The sequence below is a fragment of the Chelonoidis abingdonii genome, chromosome 6, assembly GCF_003597395.2.
Source record: "Chelonoidis abingdonii isolate Lonesome George chromosome 6, CheloAbing_2.0, whole genome shotgun sequence".
Classification (NCBI taxonomy): Eukaryota; Metazoa; Chordata; order Testudines; family Testudinidae; genus Chelonoidis; species Chelonoidis abingdonii.
Window position 1 is genome coordinate 40,405,319 of NC_133774.1, and position 22,428 is coordinate 40,427,746.

General features: G+C 40.0%; 1 protein-coding gene across 1 annotated transcript in view; it reads left to right on the top strand.

The window, feature by feature from the left end:
- The window catches only part of ZSWIM6 (zinc finger SWIM-type containing 6), a 162,172-nt gene that overhangs the window by 63,872 nt on the left and 75,872 nt on the right, over positions 1–22,428 (top strand). The window contains exon 2 of the mRNA XM_032801157.2: positions 18,383–18,739. Coding sequence (XP_032657048.1) covers positions 18,383–18,739 — 357 coding nt within the window. The remainder of the gene's footprint in view (positions 1–18,382; positions 18,740–22,428) is intronic.

The window sequence follows — 22,428 nt, forward strand, 5'->3', positions numbered from 1 at the left end:
TATATGTTAATGATCCTGCCCATGTCTTTTTCAGTCACCCACAGTTTCATACTCTGCTTTAGTGGAGATTGTTCCTTTTTCTCTTCAAGGTGGTCATGGACACCAGATCAGCTGTGAATAGCTGTACAAGTATTGGAATTATTTTCTTCCTGGCCCTTTGAGTCATGGTACCTCATTGGGGGTAAACAGGTACCTGGAGGATGGCCATCTTTCTCTTGTACCCTCTTCCACCTTTGGGGCAGGACAAAGAGTCTTTCTCAGATTTCTCTTGGCCTCTAAAAGAATGGGTTCTCACAGTGTAAACATCCAAGCCAAAAGCTCTGAATCCAAGCTTATTCTAAATTCAACAGAATTGCTGATCAAAAAGGAAATAAATCAGTTAGCTGTATTTCTCGCTGCCACATCTTACAATTGTAATTTTCAATGTCATCTTTCAAAAGAACAAATACAAATAAAGAAACACATAGTTGTGTTTGTATTGAACTAGTACAGATTGTGGAAACTTTCCTTTGTTCTCAAAAGTAATCATTTCTCCTTAGACTAAACCACTACTCTGTTATATATGGGGGGGGGGGGTGTACAACACACACACACGCATTGTAATTCCTTTATTTAAAAAAACAAAAAACTTCTATAGCCAATTGGGGTAGAGATGGTAACATCTTGCATATTGTCAGCTGCAGCTCTGTACATTGGTCCAAAGTGTGAGAGTTTTTGGTTAAGCAGAAACGAAAGATCCATGACACACACCTTTATTATGGCATTAATAATCATGCCTTTTTCAATAGTATAAAGTTACTTTGAGAATTCTCTGATAGCTTCTCCAGGATTCATCAAAACTAAAAAATCTATTTTTTTCAAACTGTCTCTTTTTTATCAAGAGTAAAAAATCCTCTTGTACCAAAAATACAGCTGAGTTCTTGTTCTGTCAGGCAGATCTTCAGCCATCTTGATTTCTATAGTCTGGAAGTATTTTTTGCGGGACAGAGCAACACATTCATAAATTCATAGGTTATAAAATCAGAAAGGACCACTATGATCATCTAGGCTGACCTCCTGTATAATGCAAGCCAGAGAACTTCCGTAAGTCCATTCCTGTTTGAACTAGACCGTATGTTTTAGAAATGCATCCATTCTTGATTTTAAAAATTGCCAGTAATGAAGAATCCCCCACAATTCTTGGAAAGAGTTAACTAGTTCCAGTGGGTAATTACCTTCACTGTTAAATAATTTGTCTTGTTTCCAGTCAGACGTTGTCTGAGTTCAGCTTCCAGACATTGGAACTTACTATACTATTGTCTCCTAGTTTGAAGAGCCTTCAACATCCCTTTTGCTCCTCATGTAGGTTCATTTAGACTGTGATCAGGTCATTCTGTAACTACTTCTTTGTTAACCTGAATAGGGTGATCTCTTTGAGTCCATCACTATAGACATATTATCCAATCCTTTATCATTCTTGTGACTCTTCTCTGAACCTTCTCCAACTTATCAACCTCTTTCCTGCATTGTGGAGACCACAACTGGACACTGTATTCCTGTAGCAATCGTACCTCTGTCAAATACAGAGGTAATATAATCTCTTCACGCCTCTTTGCACCAGCACAGGGAGCCCTTTGCAGCCCCACTGTCATGGGAGTGAGTTGATGAGCTGGGGCTATGACAGCAGAACTGCAGTGGACTCCCTGCACTGCCGCTGGGCTAATGGCACCTGATCCCTCTAGGCACAAAGTGCAGGGATGGCTGTGGTCCTGGAAGAGCAAAGTCCTGGCTGATGGTCTCTCCTCTGCCCTACCAGGACCACAGCACTCTTCCTCCTTCGCACCCTGCACCTGCAGGGATCAGGTGTGCAGCACAGGGGACCTTCTATAGCCCTGCTGTCAGTGGAGTGAGTGAGCAGGGCAGAGCAACCTGGACTGTGAAGAGGAGGATGACTCCGACCATTACAAGGGAGGCCACTCTGCTGCTGAATGGCTTCTGTCCTCTTGATTATCTGAACTCCCAATTATCTGAATAAAATCCATGTGCCCATGCTCTCCAGATAATAGGGAGTATGCTATATTCATATTTCCAGGGGCAAGAACAACTTTAGGGCAGTTTACCAGTAACTGTTGAGATATAATTCCCTGTGTCCTTCCATATTTAAAAAAATAAAAATAAAATAAAGTAAAAACTATACATGAGAAAGTGAGACCTAGAATACAAAATAAATTACATTCGTAATTGCAGGCCAAAAACTTGTCACATTCCGTTACCTCACCCTGAGTCATGTTTTTTCGTTTGAAATAGTCTGCAAGCCACTCATTTGGGGGATCTGTTACAAAGAACACTAGGGCGGAGTCCTAATAAAATGTACAATGTTTTTCAAAGGGAATAATTTAGAATAATGCTAGTTAAGAGTACATAATATCAGAACAAACAGGCAATGAACAGCATATAATTCTACACATTATGCAGCAGCATTAAATATACATATTAGTAAGGTAGCAGATGCTTTCATTCTGAAATTGACATGTAAAGTAGCAGTCTCTCTCAGCAGGGTGCTGCTCTATGTGAAGCTCCTTCACATGTAATGAATAGCTAATTTCAGTTTTATAGTCCATGAGAGACTGAAGGGGAATGAGGAGGGGGAGAGCATATGAGCAACCAAAACCAGCAGGATATGTGGAGATGTGCTTTTAATGGAGGAACATTTCAGAACTCTTGGGGGTAACTTCATGAAGAGGTTTGCTCATCTGTTACTTTGTATTCAGATTGAGAAATTATTCTTATAAACGGACAAGCCAGCATTTGGCTTGTATGCTGCAGTAGGGAGAAAGTGGTAGATGGTAGTCTTGCTCTGTAAAGAGAACATGTACTGAAAAATGGGTAAACTCTTCTTATCCCTTTTTTCAGTGTCTAATCCTCCATTTCAGCTGCTCTCATAGGTACAGGAAGACTTAGCTAGTAGGTAAATCTGACATTTACATGCATATTTTTCTCTACCACTAAGATCAGGAAAAAACAGGATTTTCCTACTGAATAAGTAAGGTGCTAAGAGGCTTCTGATGCTCCCATATTGCCTATCTGTATATTTTTTTGTTTGGAAATATTTCCAGGTGGCTAGATTGAGAGTTGAAATATGCATATAGGTCAGTTACTCAGTTGAAACTACTGCAGTCCATGTGAGGAACAGGCCCTTCTGGAACACCACTTCTACAAATCTGGACTGCTGAGATTTGCCTGGAGGAAGATGGTGTACAGCGGGCATAATAGGGCATCTGTCAGTTCTGTATTAAAACACTGTGGTTGCAAGTGGGAAAAACGAATAAATGAAGTGGTTGGTTGTGTTTGCAGCTCTTGGTAACTCCCACATACATTATCTGTGGAAGAAGTCTCCTGTTTGGCTGCGTGTATGGGAAAGGCCAGACGATAAAGTATTGTACCCTACAAGCCTTGATACATGTGACCTAAATTACCTTGTTATGTATACAATCTATTTAAACCCTTTTTCAACAGGTAAAAATAACCTGATCATATTGCCGTCACAGAACTTCTTGGCTCTCTATTACTCCACTCTAAATTAAACAATCTTTTTCTTCCTGTTGAAAGAGAGGTTGGGTGATTTTTTCATACAAAAAAAAAAAAAAAAAAAAAAAACTGAAAACTCTTTGGCTTGGGGCCCAGATCTTTCCTCTGATTTATTCTGATAGAGTGAAATTAAAGGGGAAGATTTCCAAAAGGGGACTGGAGCCTTTACTTTTGTTGTTCTTTTAGGTGATACTGTACCTTGAAGACACAAGTACACTTTCAGAATAAACAATACAGTGAAATCAAGAGAACTGGCTAAAGGGGAGGAAGACCTTTCTGTTTAGGGGTCTGATTTTTCACAAGTACTGAGCATTACAACTACCCACTGAAATCAGTGGAGGAGTTCTGGTGTTGACATCTCTAAATGTTAAGGGCCTGGTTTTCAGTTCTTTAATCAGTAGTCCATGATGAAATTACAGAAAATGGCCCTACTGTATTAGGTCACCCCTGCTCCATTTGCCTACCAATGCAAGATAGTTTTCTACACTGTTCTGAGGTTATTTTGCTGTACTCTTGGCTCAAGTAGAACTGGGACCTCCATTGAACCTCTAAGATGTTGTTATACAAGACTAATCAGTATTTAATTTTAAACTTGTCTAAATCTAGCTGTTGAAGTTCATTATGAGAACACAACATGATACAGCTGACATCAATTTAATAAATTCCACTGTCCCATATTTTGATTGTATTATGTTTTAAAGGGTTTTTCAGTCAGATCCACAATAACCATACTGAAGCAGCGACATACTGTTTGTTCTTAAAACTCCAAGGATGTGCTATTCAGCATCATGGAAGTGGAGAAAAGATCTTTGAGAGGAAAATTCCCACACCTTCACATTCAATTTTTAAGTCTGTATAAACAGTTTTTTAAAGCAAACTAGTTGTAGACTTTTTTTTTTCCTGAGAACTTGGAATGTTCCTTGGTTCACTTCCAGTTTCCCTTTGATGCATGATTTGTTCTACTTTTTTAAGCTGTTTTTTGGTTTAATTTCCCAGTAATTTTTTTCCCTTCCCATGTTAACATTCCCTCCTCCCCCTGTCCCCCCAAATTTTCTTTGACAGGGTCTTTGCTCTTGCTCTGCCGCAGTCTGCAGAAAGTTTAGATTTCCTCATGTGGTGCACTAATGAGTGAAAAATAAATTGCATTTTATTGCAGGAGCCCTTGACCAGCCTGTGAGTAAGGGGGTGTTTAGCCAGCGTAGCCTGTTACGTGTTCAAGTACTGTGATTGTGGATTGTGTATAAGAACCTGAATAGGTTAGACCTGAAACTTTCTTGTTCTGACCAGAAAACTATTGCGAAGTGACTGTTTTGGCTCTCTTCACTTTGTGGAACTGGGATTTCTTAACTGTTCCCACTTACACATTCTGCACTTCAGGTTTGGGTTTTGGGTCACTTCTTACAAGGAAAGCAGGCTACTATGTAGTTACTACTGTCCACTGTGGTTGTGGAGATGTATAGCAGACACTGCATCTCCCAGGACATTTAAATCTGCTTAATAGGTTTTAAAAAACAGCAAATGGGCCGCTAATTCTGGGTCAACATGGGCAAATCACTTGACCTTGATTATAAATATGGCTAGCTGTCTCTTCCCCCCCTTCCCCCCTTTGGCAATTAAGATTTGGGATACCCTAAAGTAGAGGACCTACATTCCTAAGGATTTCTTGGCACTGGGCAGACAGCTCTGGTATGTTAACTCATTCAAGACATGTAAATGGTTGATTTTTAGAAGAGTAGCCAGTTGTGGAATAAAGCCATTGACAGTAACCTAAGTGCTAGGTGGCTGGCTCCTGTTTACCTTTTTTGAATTAAACTCCTTAAATCCCCTCTGAAGTGTTTAAGGAGCAGTCTTGAGTTGTGACTTGTAGTGTGCCAGCATGGGAGAATGACAGGAATGTTTTGAGAGGCCTATATTTAGGGAGAAGCAGCACAAATGTCAGAGTACTTTGTTAGGAGGGAAAGACTGTTGTACTCTGCATTGTAGATTGGGCTCCCAGGACTCCAAGCTGTCAGAAAATTATGGATGTGGTGAACACAAGAAATTTCTCTTAAAACTTTGCTACACTTCAGCATTTATATTTTAAGTGCAGTTCAGCAATAGCAGCTGGTGTTAGTTTGGTTTTGTCTTCTCCTTGATCCCTAAATGTCTACATCTTAAAGTATATATCTTAAAATAAGATGTACTATAGGAGCTAGAATCAGACTTGGGTTTCCTGTCCAGTGTTCTGATGCACCCAACAATTACCATTTTTCGTGTGGGTTTTTATATCCAGAGTTTTAGCGATCTTCTTGATTTTAAATACCAGGAAGAGACTGTTTGTTTTATACAATATGGAAACACTTCTATGAGCAGCAAGAGATTGTGAGCACATTTTGTGAAAACTAGCTGCTATTGTGTGGGTTAATGTTGTATGCTAGTGCTGTCACTCTGGTTTGTGGTATAAATGACCTTTGCATGCATCCTTACAATTTATTTGTTTATATTACAGTGGGGTCTAGATATTCCAATCAGGACTGGGGCCCTGTTGTGCTAGGCATTCTACAGCTAGAAAGAGACTGCCTTTCCGCAAAATGTTTGCAACAGCTATCCTGGACTGACTCAGCTGTGATGTTGAGTTTTGACAGATTTTTATCTGGCTGTTCTTTCAGTGCTTTGGTGTTAGTGATCTCTTCTGAACTGCTCTGTCAGGAAAGCTTACATAGTTCTTCCTTATTTTTTCTGGAATCTATTGTAATGCATAATGACCGGAGGAGGTTACAGTAAGCATCTCTGCTGTGGAAACTTACATCCCAAACTGAGCCCATTCTTAAAACTCAAAGTCTATCACAATGAGCTTACTATAGTAACACTTTAAAAATATCTCCTCCTCCTCCTCCTCCTGCATCCATCTTGATTGTGTTATATAACTTAGAGGAATTTAGTGTATATTCTGGCTATTGCATGAACAACATGCTGTAAATGAATAACTTGCTCTAAACAAAAAGAAAAACGTTAACTTTCAATTATTTGACAAACCCGAGAAGACTTATAACAAACAGCCTGGGTAGTTCTATAAAAATAGGTATGCAGAAGAGAAGGGTGGAAATACAGCAGCATTTGGAAGATCTCTGGGGGTGCCTCCTTTTTTCTAGGAGCTCTAAATACCATTTTTCATCAGTCATAAGCACACCATTGATTTTAGCTAGGGGAAAATGACATATCCCATTATTAGGAATTGGAATGGGAGTGGCTGTTTGCTTTTAAGCAGACTATAGCAGATTTCCTGACAGAAGGTCAGTGTTTTTAACTATATTAGTGTTACGCATACTTAAACTTATAGGCAACATTTTGTGCTAAATAATTATTCTCTTAAGAACACTGCCTTCACTTACTGTAATAGCAAAGGGTTACATGTGGTTGGATTAGCCTAAATACCTTTATTGCTCAACAATATATTAATGCTGGTATCTTACTACTTCTCTCCCCACAGCCCCTCAGTGGGAGTTGAATCAGGCCCTTCATCAAGAGAACGGGAGACATTCAAAGCTGAGTCCATTCTGAGAGTTAGTCAGGAAATTATTTCTGAGGGTTTTCCTCCTCTACATCACTTCCCTCATTCTTCAAGATTGTGTGTTTCTTTCATAATATTCATAAGCTCCTTTAGCCTCAGAAACAAGACACACCCAAGATTACTCTCAAATATTGGTCTTGAATGATGTGGCATCTTTTAAAAGCAGTTGAGAGAAATCCACCTGACTGATTTTTATTTTTTTTTTAAACTGATTTCAACTACTAAATAAATTTATCTTTAGACTTTTTTTTCTCTTTTTAAAAACCTGTTATTACTTTTTTTGTTTGTTCACATTTCAGCTTAAAAAATTGGCTTTTCGTAGAGGGAGAGGTGATTGCTTGCTTTGTTAACGGGTATTTGTGTCTGAAAGTGGGCTGCAGACCCACTGGCTCTTCACTTCAAAAAAGATTACATGCTAAATAGAACTGTAACTCATAGGCCTGAAATAGGGAGAACATTTTCAGTTATCATTAGGAAAGTAAACAGCAACTTTCCTAAAAATATTCCCCATATTGTCTGTTTGTCAGGCAAACCATTTTCTAAGATATTTAGGGCTGCTGACAGTGGTAAAAATTTATCCTTTATTTATTGACACTAACTTTTTTTTCCTTGTCATGTTACTTTAAGGATATTTTAATGAAAGTAAGATTTTTAGTTTGCATTCTCTTGATCATGCTGCTTTTTCTGCACTTGCAGTCGTTGTCCTCTATTTGTGATATTGCAAATGGTTGCTGTGGCAGTTATTGGCATTTTACAAATGTGTGGTGTGAAAACTAAGAAGCAAGAGATGAATAAAGTGGTTTTGTCTTAGCTTATGATGAGGGAAGCAAAAAACCAAAATATTATTTATTGGTAGGTACATCTCCAAATAAAGTTCTCGTTTGTTTGTTTGGTTTTTATAGTTGATTACAAGATGTGCAATCCAGTGAGATTTTTAAGGATGCAACATTAGTTTTACCTGTTTCCATGTCAAAACAACGACAAAAAACCTTTACCAAAAAACCAGTCTGGAGATCTAGAGATCTATACTGCTATCCAGAAGACCAATGTTTGACTTCCATACTTAGACTTCCTTGTCTATGCTTGAAAGTTTTTTGCTGCTTTAACTTTGCTAGCAAACCCCACCTCGTGGAGACAAAGTATAAAACTGCATCTGCTGCTTATAGCTTATTCCTGTTTACCAAAGAGATATAAGCTATACTGGTATAACTGCATCTACTCTCCGGCTTTTACTGGCACAACAGTGTCAGTTTAATCACAGCTCACATGGACATTGCCGTGCCAGTAAAACTTAAGGCCACATCTACACTACAAACTTCAGTTGACACAAGTTATGTTGGCATACGGCTGCGGCAGTTAGCTTATTGCTTGTGCACATGCATACTTTGCTGTTTGTCTCAGCCCTGTGCAAACTTACCAGGCATGCTTGTGTCAGTGTGAAGTGCAGTGCACCGGGATAGGTATCCCAATATGCCCTCTGCTGCTGTCCAGCACAATTCCTTTCGGGCAATTTTAGCCGTGTGTTGTGGGCAGGGGTGGCTCCAGGCCCCAGCACGCCAAGCACGTGCTTGGGGCGGCAAGCCGCAGGGGTCGCTCTGCCGGTCACCGCAGGGGCGGCAGGCAGGCTGCCTTCGGCGCCTTGCCTGCAGAGGGCCCGCTGGTCCCGCGGCTTCGGTGGACTTCCCGCAGGCATGCCTGCAGAGAGTCTGCTGGTCCCACGGCTTCAGCCTGCAGGAAGTCTGCCGAAGCTGTGGGACCAGTGCACCCTCTGCAGGCAAGCCACCGAAGGTAGCCTGCCTGCCATGCTTGGGGCAGCGAAATGCCTAGAGCTGCCCCTGGTTGTGGAGTAGAAATGACTCTCAAATCCCACAAACCTGCATGGCAGTTTTTGGGGTCTGCCATCTCTAACAGAAACCTGGAGCCTGTAGAGCTTCAGCTTTGTACTGTTCTCATGACCATTGCGAGTATAAGACACATGCTGCTCCTGTATTTGCAGACCCACAAGAAGAACTGCAGTAACAAGGGATGTGACTCGTTGTTTGAGGACAGATTGCCAAGGGACATAGAGAAAAACATTTCAAGGTTGTTGGTGACATTTATGAAGCACCTACAGACAGTGGAGTGCCGAGCAGTGGCTGCAGAATTTCTGGATGTAAAAGGCCACATTTCTAGATTTGTGTGTCAACCTTGCCCCAGCCCTCAGGGCAGGGACACCAGAATGAGAGCTGCACTGAGAGTGAAGTGAGTGGCTATCATGCTCTGAAAGCTTGCAATGCCGTATTCCTTCCAGTCAGTGAGAAATCATTTTGGTGTTGGAAAATCCACATTGGGGGCCATTGTCATGTAAGTGTATAGGGTTGTTCATGGTCTTCTGCAATGTGCAGGACATAGTGAATGGAACTTTGCAGCAATGTAATTCCCAAACAGTAGTGGGTTGATAGGGCTATGCATGCTGTCTATTTCAGCACCAGCCCACCTTACAACAGAATATATCACCAGAAAGGGCTATTTTTCTATGGTTATGCAAGTGTTGGTGAATCACCAGGGATGCTTCAATGATAAGAGTTGGCAGGTCAGAGAAGGTGCCTGACGTTTGCATCTTTAAGAACACAGGACTGTTCAAAAAGCTGCAAGCAGGGACGTTCTTTCTGGACTGGAGGATTATCACTGGCAACATTGAAATGCTAATAGTGATTCTGTGGGACCCAGCCTGTTCCTTGTTCGCATAGCTTGTGATGCCCTGTGCTGGCCACCTCAGCGGCACCAACTAAAGATTCAACTACCATCTCAGCAGGTGCAGAATTAAGTTTAATGTACTTTCTGTAGATTAAAGGGATACTGGCAGTGTTTACTAACAAGATTGTATCTCAGTGAGAAAAATATCTCAACGCTTTTAGTTACTTGTTGTGTCTTGCATAATATCTGTGGGGCAAACGGGGAAAAGCTGCCAAAACACTCTTCTCCTATTCCCATTAAAAACTTTCAATGAGACAAGCTTATTTGCTCTTCAGCTTTGGAGCGCCTCTCCACAGCACCACTTCCCAGCCCCAGCCATGGTGAGTATGGCCTACCAGGAGCAAAAGAGGGAAGACATTTCAGTCCCTATTCCATGGGCAAAGGTATAGGGCAGTGACAGTGAATATTGGACTTTGTATCGTGGGTGGTGGTGGTGGTTTTAGCTGACATGTCACTCCTGAGGGCCACAAAGGCACAGAGAGCATGGCTGCTACTGGTGTCTCGAAGCTGTCTGGGCCCGATTGGTGATATCTTGTTTATTGCAGTGGTGCCAGCCGAACTCATTGCGGAGTGGCATGGGAAGTGTCCTACCATGGATGAAATTAGGCAGCCGTTCCTAGAAAACTTTGGGAGAGAATTGCAGAGTATCTCCATGAAAGTTTCGTTGAGATCTAAGAGGATACAAAGAACATCCCTATGTACAAAAACAAAGTGCGTCACTTGCCCTCTTCTCCCCCCACGCCCCATAGCAGATACCAACTTTATCTCTGTTTGTTATAATTCTGCCTCTTCTTGTAGGAGTAAAACAGCAGTCAATACCTGTCTTATTAACTTGGGGATGGGCCAAGCCCCATCTTTAAATTTCAACTCTAAGGAAAAATGCTTGCATGCACTTACCCAAGTTTTCTTCCTTTTCATTGGGCTCATCCATGTACGACTGGCAGAACTGGATATTCTGTGGCACAGGTTCAAACAGGTCGTGGCTCGTGGCATAGCTGGATCCTCCACCACATCCTCCCCACTCTACCGTGCTGTCCATGGCAAGTCTCTAAATCTTGGCCTCTTTTGAGGTATCCCCCACAATGGTCTGTGGGATGCTAATGGGGTCTCTACCAAGTATGGCATGAAGCTTGTGAAGCATGCGACTCAGCACCAGATAAATTTGTGGTATGCCTGCTGCAGTTCCTTCATTTTCACATGGCACTGCTGCTGATCCCTGTCATATCTCTTTACGTGCATCCTCCATGTAGTCAGCCACATTTCAGTGGCTGGTCTGTAATTGTGCCTGTACAACCTCTTCTTCCTGCAGGCCCAGGCAGTCCAGTATGTCCTGTCTGCTCAAGACAGGAGAGCATCTAGTGTATGGTACCGACATTGCGAGTTGAGCAGTTGCACATAATGAGAGAGAGCTCCTTGGTGTGCTTGTCAAAGTGGGCAATCAGGAAGAGACAGTACAAAAATATGTGGAGATTTTTTTTTTTTTTAGAGGAAGTTGGCTCCCCTTGCCATAACCCTGGGGCAATAGAGTTCACAGTTGTGACAGAGCAGTCCCTGTAATAGGGAATGGGGCATAGTGGTACAGCTGCTGGAGGACTGTTAAGGATGACGTAGGTAATGGAGTGTCTACGTTCACACTGCATCAACATCTGTGGGTCGATTATGGCTCAGTACCATTTGGAGAAGTGGCTTTGCTGCATCACTGTAATGGGGCACTCACGGGGAGAGAAATTTGAGCATAGGCATATGTACAAATAGATCAATGGAAGGCGATTGACATTGACCTAACTGGGTAGTGTAGATCTGGTCTATGTCTCTTGTTCTCCAGGCTGAGAGCAGTACTGAGGAAGCTGCTCTCCTTCCTCAGTGGTGACCGCTATGGCTGATGTGGGAGTGGTGACAAAAGTCATACTATTTAGCCAGAAGATAAGGAGTGGAACTTGAAAGAATCTTAGAAGGTGTTTACACACAAGGTATAGTTCTGAGAAGAATGTGAAAATCCTATTGGATGTGAGGATTTAGAGCAATGACAAATCTGGTATGTGCACATCTATGGAAAACAGCGTTTTACCTTAGTCTAGAAATAAGAATTCTTTTTGGATGTTGGGCTAAAATTTTATCAACAGCTTTTAGTAGTCATTGATAAGTCATGACAAACTTCCTTTTATTAAAGGCTGTGGTTTAAAAATAAAAAATAGTTTTCTTCTGAGTTTCATTGCCAGTAACAAAAATCAGACACTTGCTCTGTAAACCAAGGTCACTTTTTTAAACAGAAATGCTATAATCAGAGTTACATCACTGTGTTTTAGAGGAGGGTGAAAGCCCCTGTAATGCACATAGGCAGTTGTAAAATTTTCAGGCCTGGAGGTCTGAGGAGACAGACTTTGAGGAAAGTCTTGGTAAAAATTTAGTCACCAGCCACATTTTGCATACACCTGGCTTTCTGTATGAGGTGGGAAAACCTCATGATGCTGGGGTATGATGCTTGCTTGAGGTCCACTGATGTCGTGATTGTATTAATATTGTTGTTGAGCTGCCGTGCTCACTTCCAAAAAAGCTTTAGGATGAACTTTCAAGCTGTCAGTGAAGTGTGCCTGTGGTGCTGTCTACTGTTGTAATCCACCCTCTTCCTGGCATGTTGGGAATTGTTACATGTTAAATCATAGCTATCTTCTTTATATTTTCTGCGACAAAACTCCGTCTTCAATGTGTTGGGTGCAGTTCAGTAGTGAGGCAAAACTTATTCTAGACAGTATTTTCAGGACATAAACTACCCCAGACTGAATATTTGTCGCATACAACAGACACCTTAATGTGCTGCTGCTTAACCTTTCTTTCTCTCCAAGTTATCTTGAACATACTGGTATAAAGGTACTATGGCTGGAAGTTGTTTCCATTTTAAAGCACAACTTTCCCTGGTTTATAAATTGTCCATTTAAATTAGCTCCAGGTGGAGTGTTGGTATACAGGTTTTTAACTTGGAAATTAATTGTGTTTCTTTTAGGTATATTAAAGTTCACACATAATTTAGTTTAGGAAATGTCTTTGTACTCTTTAATTTAAAACCATTTCCACCTTTAAAAGAGTAAATTGGGCAGATGGTGAATGTTGTCTAAACTCTTGTTTGCCCTGGAAAAAATAACAACCAGTCAGCTGCTGAGTTTTGAAAAATGGATAATGGAAACTCAAGAACTGTTTTCCATAAGGATTGTAGTGGTTTGAGAGGGGTGGTGAGGCAAAAGCTTACTTGTCATGTGCTTTAGTCCACACAGTAGTAATGAATGTGCCAAGAGCTACAGTATTCGTCTTATCTGGCAGACCAGTCTGCTAATAACATTTTAAATGATCATTTGAGATGGATAGTATGATTCTGATAAACCCACTTTAAAATTGTGTAAGAGAGGATTCTCCACATTGGGCGCTCTATAGAAAATCCCTGTTTCTTAGCTCAGGCTCATTTAAATTCTTCCTTGCCTTTACTATTACTTTTTCTCCCAAGAAGAAAGGCCTGTAATAAGTAACTGCAGCGCACATCTATCTCCCTCCTCTACCATCTCATTCATCTTGAGAACTGTGTGCAGGGATTTAGCCATACACTTTCTGTTTACCTTTATGGGAGCCATATAGGTAATCCTTGTTTGCTACTTGGAAACATTTAGGGGGTTAATAGATGAATTTTAAGAAAAGGCTGTGTTGTCCAAATGCTGTTGCTGGTACACTTCATTTCAGTTTTAAGATAATGAATGCATATTGGATGCAGTGTGATAGTGTTCTCTGGAGGCACATTACAGCAAGCTATTCAAAATCACTTCTTAATCTTTAGGCTATTTTTTGTAATCCAGTTCTGACATTCATATATTTTCTGGAAAGAATAAACTACACCCAGTGGTGATCCCTTGGTTATATTTTAATCAAAGGTTTCTGGTAACTGTATAAACCAGGTGAGTGAAGCTTAGAATGGCTTATGCCATCAAAATTCTCAGTTGTAAAGATGTATTTTTAATTTGTATAATTCAGGTGTAGTTTTTTTTTCTTACAGTTGGACTTAAAGAGTAGCTCTCTTCTCCGAAAAGGGGATTTAAACTAGACATGTTTTTAAAGGGAAAGTGTACTTAAAATTGTGATATTTTAGCCTATGTCATTTATAAATAAGTGTGAATATGGGGCTCAAAAGTTAAATAACAAGTGATTACCTGAGAGACAGTATTCTTCCACAAACTATTATAAAGGAAAGCCAGTGTATCTGATTGTATGTCATCAATTAGTGCATCCTTGCCCACTTGGAATAGGCTTCTAATTTTAGATATTTTCTTTTTTGCCCAGAATGGTACCATTTTATGGTAACTGCAGTGCTGAGCTATAGTATATTGTGCACGTAGAATTTTCAAAGCTTTTTTTACATTCTAAATTAAATTTTAAAATAAAATTGCATCAAATTCCTTTCCCTTCTTCCTGCCTTTATCTACAGTCCCACTATATCCTTCAGCAACAGAAAAGTAAAATCCATCATAGATGTGAACATACCCATTCAAACATACTTTTTATTTTCTACAAATTTCTTTTTATAAACACAGAATATCAAATTTGAGTACATTAGAGGATACTTCAGTATAATATGGCAGTGGAAATTATTTTGAAATGTTGAGTGTGGAGTGAAGCATCATCTGAAACTCAATGTTTACTACAGTACTCTGTTTTATAAGGATGTGTTAGGTAAGAGTATATGATACTAACAGTTATAATCTGGCTGCTGAAAGATACAAAGTAATTTTGCAGTGATTGCTTCAAATTTTCATACTAATGGCCCTTCATGGCACAGTTCTCTTTTAGAAATATAGCACCTGAAAACTTCAGTAATTTAACATCACTGTTTTTCTGCAGTCAAACAGCTCCTTATTTGTCAATGTTTGTCTTTGAATGTTTAAACTGAAGTTAAATTACATAGCAAATGAGCCACATTTGACATGCATCTAAATGCTTCAACTGACTTCCTAGGCACACTTTTCAAAAACACAAGGCTCTTGCAGATTGCAAAATGTCAGGATGGCTTTAACTATTGGTTCTATGCTATTGTTAAAGATATTAAAACAATTTAATTGATTTAATCAGGGATTGGTCCTGCTTTGAGCAGGGGGTTGGACTAGATGACCTCCTGAGGTCCCTTCCAACCCTGATATTCTATGATTCAAGTGCTGAAGGGAAAAGGTGAAACAAGCTATTTATTGGAGCAAGTATATTGCAACGAATGTAGACTTCTTTGCTTCAAACCCTATTGTCAACAGATTGACAAATGGGCTAACATATCAATGATACTATTATAGTTTCTGTATTTATATTTTCTAAATAGATGTAAATAAACATTGAACATCAGGGAAGATATGAATTTTTTTTTTTTTTAAGATAAGATTCAAATTGCAACTTTTTAGAAGCAAGTACTGTGAAGAAGTGTGACAAGTTTGTAGTAGTGGAGGCTTTCCATTCATCTGGGGCTCAACAGGCAGTGAAATGTCAATATTTTGGAGCTCCACTGGGAGTAACCGTTCCTTGGTTCCTCCAAGGAGTATGGACATTTCTCTGCCTGTCAGGGAATACATTACTGCAAATGAAAAGTCGTTGTAGCTCTTCCTTCCTTTACAAGCATAGCAAGTCTATTTACGTCTGCTACAAACTGTCAATTAGATTTTAGTACTCTGAGTTCAATGTAGGATATTGAATTTCTGGTTTTTAAGAGTGAACCTGCACAGGAAGGAAAATGGAGCAGCAAAATCATTTCACTGTTTAATATTCTGCATTGCTGTGGGAGGCCCATTCAAAAGGTAATACAGAGCAACAGTTGACAAATTTGTTACAGCCTAACTGTACTTCTGAGATAGATGTTGCTGTGTGTGAACTTTTTTTAGACAATGTATATTCAACTTCATCCATTTGCAATTAATGTACAAAGAGAAAAGAAGGGAAAATATTGCTTCATAACTTAAACACTAGTATGTTAAGACATGGCTGATTAGGAACTCATATGTATTTTAGGCTGCAATAAAATGTGATAGTCTTTTTTGTTTAAACCTGCTGTCATCCTACAAGTGTAATGTATTACTGTGTTACCATTGTTCAGACCAGAATCTTATTACTAATATTAACATTTACAGACTTTTACTGGAAAGAAATTTATGATGTCCTAAAGAAGTGCCTTTTGTGTGTCTGTCCAAAATGAGTAGGAATTTAAATACTGTTTTTTTTATTTTTAATCCAAATATTTCTCAAGAGACTTTTTCGCCTTCCCAAAAAAACACACTGTTTAAATTTGAGATTAATTATAGGTGGTTAAAAGTCAAACTGATAACATTAGGCAAGATCATTTGTAGCACACGTTTTTCCAAACAGCCCTGCAGACCATTTTACATTGGATCTTCATCCTGTTGACAGTGATGGGAGTTTGCCAGTTGATGTCAGCAGGAGTTGGTTGGTAGCTCTTAAGCCTAATCTGCATCACAATTAGTATTCAAATCTAGGTATTTTCGAAGTACATAGACGCAGACTGGAAATAGCTCCAAAGTACATAGGGAACTTGATAAAAGAAGAATTTCTCTGTAAAAGCAGCTAAGCTGACCTACCTAATTTGTATTCATCTATGGTAAAGGAGCACAATGTTTAAATACAGTATTTGAAGCTGTCTAATTTTTAGCCATTACATTAAAGTAATATGTCCTGAATATGTGGTGTTTTTTTTGTTTGTTTGTTTTTAATCCTTAAAAAAAAAAAAAAGTGATGGAGTTTTCTACTCCCCTTCTGTATTTAAGTGCTTTGGGTGGACCTGAGAGCAACAACACACAACTTATTGGAGGCTTGCTCTTGCTTCCGTCCCTTTCTTTTCCATGCATGTTCTAGCTTACTGTCTCTTCGGTTTCACTGTCAGCTCTGCTACTGCTGTTAGTGGCAAACATCATCCTAGAAAGCCTAGGTTAGAGTGTGCATGTGACACTGAGGAAGGTACCAGACTAATGGAACTGAATGTAACCCAAACAGTGATGCTGACTATGCAAAGTGATGTCAAAGGTACAATAAACAAATGGAAAAAAAGGGAGTGTTTCTTCTAATCTCTTAGTTCTCATAATTTGAAGGGTTTCTTGTAACAACTGTAAGCATAACATTGTTGGCCAGTGTCACGATATTTCCAGCTGACGTAGTACCCCACTGGTGTTTGCTAACAATATTTATTTCCAGAAGAATGTTTGAAATCAGTTTTTAAAATTTGTTTTAAGAGTATTTGGTATTCTTCCTCAGCTATAATAAATGTATATGGTAGTAGCTTTTTCTAGTGCTCATGCTGATATATCGCATTTGATAGTCAATATATCCCAGTGTCTTGGAGAAAATTTACTGAGCCAAATTTACTGTTTATGGGTGAATTCCATTATAATAGTTCCATTTTTTGCTTATGCTGTTGATGAATTTGGCTGGTTTCACATAAGACACATTTCCATGCTCATAAACAAAACAAACTAAAGAACAGCGTAAAGGAATAATGAAAATAAAATATTAGCAGATTTAAAAATCATGATTTCATGAGGGGGGGAAGGTGGGTTGAGCAGACTCACAGAAGTACAACCTTTGTAATAATACTGATGCATCAGGCAACTTGGAGGTGGAGGGGACTTGTTGTTAATATCTATTGAAGCAAATAATTTTTTCCCCATACAAGACTGACCCGTTGCTTTGCCCCTTTCCTCCACCACAGTACAGAGGAAAGTGAGTTCATAATGCAAACTACTAAGCATTTGATTGTTAATTCTAGCACAGAATTAGAAGGATAGCTTTTCGTATATTTTGGTAACTGTAGCACTTTCCATCTCCAGAGTGCAGTGCAAACATTAACTAATTTTACCACATCATACCTGGGAGGGTAAGCATTAACTCCAGCTTACTGATGATAAAACAAAGACAGAAAGGTTAAGTGACTGGCATGGCAGGTCAGTGGTAGAATGGAACTTAGGACTCCAGAGTTTCTGATGAAAAGGCGTGCGCTCCATATAATTAGAGAGCACCTCTCTCACTTACCAATAGAATGTTAAAACTTGCTGCTAGATGTTGTCTGTACCTGTGGAGTTGAAAAAAATTACTGCTGTAAGAATTTTCAAGGTTACTGGGGAAGCTTGTCACTGGTGTGATCAGGCTCAACTCTTTCATTCTATATTTCTTTTGCCAGAGTGAATGTTTTGTTTATTACCAAGCTTTTATGAACATTTATACAAAGGGATGTGTGGGGGGGGAGAAATGCTTGTTGAAAAGCTTTTTGACTGCATCAGTAGGTTTTCTTGGATATGAAAAAGGCGTTTAGAACACAATAAAGAACTTATTCTATATATGTAGCCATGAAAGCTAGATTTCTTTAATAAAAAAAAGAGGGAAAAAAAAGATGCATTGCATTTCTCAAAAATAGATAATTGCTTTTCTTTGTTTAAAAAGAAAAAGTACTTGACAGTGAGATTATAGCATTTTACTGAATAATGTAAGGTCTCTTGTTTTCTTGCACAGGTTTCCACTTGAGCGGCACGGTGACAGATCCTGCAATGCAATCGGAACCAGAAACTGTTTGCAAGGTAGCTATCAGCTTTGATCGTTGCAAGATTACCTCAGTGACCTGTAGCTGTGGAAACAAGGACATATTTTACTGTGCCCATGTTGTCGCACTCTCTTTATACCGGATCCGCAAGCCAGATCAGGTCAAACTGCATCTTCCCATTTCAGAGACCCTCTTTCAAATGAACAGAGACCAACTACAAAAGTTTGTACAGTATTTGATCACAATGCACCACACAGAAGTTTTGCCAACCGCTCAGAAATTAGCAGATGAAATTCTTTCTCAGAATTCAGAAATCAATCAAGTCCATGGTAAGTTTAGCAACTGCTTTTCCTCGTCTTCCCTTTGTTCACCCATTGTCATTTCTTCATTGTTATTTTTTATTTTTTTGTATGGAGTTGAGAAAATCAGGTAATGTATGTAAATGTGGATCATTATTCTACCATTACTTTAAGATGGCTTGGAAAAAAGTGCTAGTTTACAAGAGAAACCATGTATAAGCAATACGAGTGATCTATATCGCAATATCATATAACTACTGTAGCAATGTAGTTTGATCCATATTACGATTACATTTTTGTTTTTCTGATCTTCTTTCTACAGCCATCTTTTTAAAAATACCTAATTTGCAGTAAACCTTCTGAATATATTTTTGATAGTTTCTCTTTACTGTTAATCTTTGAAATTCTGCTTATCCGTAGCTTCATTTCAAAGGCGCTTTTAAAAGAAGCAGACAAACAGATACAATATTAATATTTTTTCTTTCATTGAATTAAGTTTTCTGTGGTCCTTTGGGGATGTTTTCTGCATTGGAGTCAGGAGAGGAAATGGGAAAGGATAATGTATTAATAATATAAGGCCAAATGGCAAAAAACTGTTCTAGCCTTGCCATTGCAGGAACATTTAGGTGCAGTTGTTCGGTGAGGAAGCATATTTGACTGACTTTGTTCATTAAGGTGCCATTCGATTTTGTTCTGCTGTAGTGCCTGGTAAGTAGTAAGGACTTCCCAGATGTTTATGAGGATTGGTCCCTGCTCATAGGAGCTTTCAATCCAAGGACAAACAAGTAAACAAATGTCAGAGGAAAAGGAATAAAACTAGGCAATTTGTATGTACAAGTCAACTTGATTCACTGTAAGCAGCACAGCACAAGTGGATCTTTCACGTCCACATTTTGGTCCACCTGAGAGGGCCTTCCAGATGGGAGCCACATAGAAGAAGGCACAATGGGGATTGTTTTGAGAATCAGATGGAAATGTGAAGTTGGGAGCAATGGTGGAGTGGTGTGGGCTTTGAAAGTGTTGGCCAGAAGCTTATATATGATAGGCTACTGGATGGGAAGCCCGTGGAAGGCATCAGAGAAAGAAGTTAAATGATTGAGGAATGAGTTTAGTGGCAACATTTTGTCTGGGCTGCTGGGTGGGGAGGCCAGAGGAAAGGAGTACTCAAGATGGAATATAAGGAGAACCTGAAATGAGAGAGTTGGCTGTGAAGGTGGAAAAAATAAAGGACTGTTTTTTTTTTAAAAGACGAGGAGGAAGAAGCAGAAGGATTTGGAAATAGCATTAATGAGTGGGGCAAGGGATTGGAAGAATCAAAAGCGATGCCCAAGCTGTGGGCCAGAGTGACATGGAGGTTGGTGGGATAGCCTGCAGGGATAGAAAAAGGGGTGAAGAAGAGAAAGATGCTGAAAGGAGGAAAAGGGTCAGAGAAGTAAGAGGACAGCTAGGAGAGGAGCAGCAAGCACCTTAAAGTCCTAGGAGGCTAAGATGTTGAAGAGGAGAAGCTCCACAGTAATAACAGCAGCAGTACAGGGGTCAGAGGATGAGGCTAGAGTAGAGAGAACTGGGGTGCTGTACAAAATTAAAACTGTAATTATACTAATCCTGGATACATTGACCTAGAAAAAACAGCCACTTTATTCAGTTTGAAGTGGGGCTCCCTTCCAAGTGGTAGTACTTAACTTCTAACATGCGTTGAAATGTTTATTTTAAAACTGATATTGAAACCAAAACAATAAAAACAAAAGAAAACAAAGGTTGTAAAGCACTAAACAAGCTTTTGAAAGTGTTCATTTAAGCATATGGGTAGGATGGGTTAAGAGTATCTATAAAACTAAAATGTTTGTCAGCTTGTGTGCATTGCAATTACATTTGCCTGAAAACTATAGCAATAAGCCTATTTTAATTGCCAATATAATTATCTAGTAATCAAACAATGACAGGAATATACATGTTGGATTTCCTACATCAAATCCAAACAAGCCAAACCAATGATCCACTACACACTGTTAAGAACGGTTTACAAAAAAAAGACCTGTACATCAGAAAAGGGTTTTAAGAAAAATAAAACAAAACTGTCTCTGATTTTTAAGAAGATAAATCCATTTTAACTTGGTAAATAAGTTTCTGTTAAGAAAAAGTAGAATTTTCTAGTATTCCAGCTGCACATATTCTCAAATCCAGAGAACATAAAGTGTTTTAACTGGTCTTTACTCAAATTTTTATGTTGAAAAATATAAAAACCTGTTCCACAAAACTTATTAAACAATTATTTTTGAGTTCTAACAGTGTTGACAAAAATAAGGGTAAGATCACTATCCCATCTGCCACATCCCTTTCACCCTTAAAATGAACTTAGATAGTTCCCAGAAGAAACTTTTTTTTTTTATAACAAGTGTGATTGATATATAATAAAATTCCCTTCTCACCCCTATGGGTGGTATGTGTCTTCCTCAACCTCGGGTCCTCTACCAGAGGCCTGGGAGTTTGAGGGTTCTGCGCAGTATCTTAGCTGTTCCTAGCACTGCACTCTTCTGGACAGAGAGCTCTGATGTTGTTCCTGGGATCTGTTGGAGCCACTCACCCAGCTTAGGAGTCACAGCCCCGAGTGCTCCTACCACCACTGGGACCACTTTGGCCTTCACTTTCCACATCCTCTCTAGTTCCTCTTTCAGGCCCTGGTACTTCTCCAGCTTCTCATATTCCTTCTTCCTGATGTTGCTGTCACTTGGCACTGCTATATCTATCACCACCGCTGTCTTCTGCTCCTTGTCTATTACCACGATGTCTGGTTGATTGGCCAGTACCTGCCTGTCCGTCTGGATCTGGAAGTCCCACAGAATCTTAGCCCTGCTATTCTCCACAACCTTCTGCGGAATCTCCCATCTGGTCTTGGGAGGGTCTAGCCCATACGCTGTGCAGATGTTCCTGTACACAATGCCAGCCACTTGGTTGTGCCGTTCAGTGTATGCTGTTCCTGCCTGCATCTTACATCCTGCCACTATGTGTTGGACTGTCTCTGAGGCCTCTCTGCACAGTCTGCACCTTGGGTCCTCTCTAGTGTGGTAGACCCCTGCTTCAATGGATCTGGTGCTCAGTGCCTGTTCCTGTGCTGCTATGATCAGTGCCTCAGTGCTGTCTTTTAGTCCAGCCCTTTCCAGCCACTGGTAGGATTTCCCAATGTCAGCCACCTCAGCTATCTGTCGATGGTACATCCCATGCAGGGTCTTGTCTTGCCATGGCACTTCTTCTGCTTGGTCTTCCTCCCATGTCTGCTGCTGCCTCAGGCATTCTCTCAGCAGCTCATCTTTGGGGGCCATCTTACTGATGTACTCCTGGATGTTCCGGGTTTCATCCAGGACAGTGGCTTTGATGCTCACCAAGCCCCGCCCGCCTTCTTTCCGGCTGGTATACAGTCTCTGGGTGTTGGACTTGGGGTGGAAACCTCCGTGCATTGTGAGGAGCTTCCGGGTCTTCACATCGGCAGCCTCCATGTCCTCCTTTGGCCAGCTCACTATACCGGCAGGGTATCTGATGACCGGCAGGGCGTATCTGTTGATGGCGTGGATCTTGTTCTTCCCACTGAGCTGGCTCTTCAGGACCTGTCTTATCCTTTGGTGATACTTGGATGTTGCTGTCTTCCTTGCCTCCTCATCGTGGTTTCCATGTGACTGTGGGATGCCAAGGTACTTGTAGCTGGTCTGTATGTCTGCTATGTG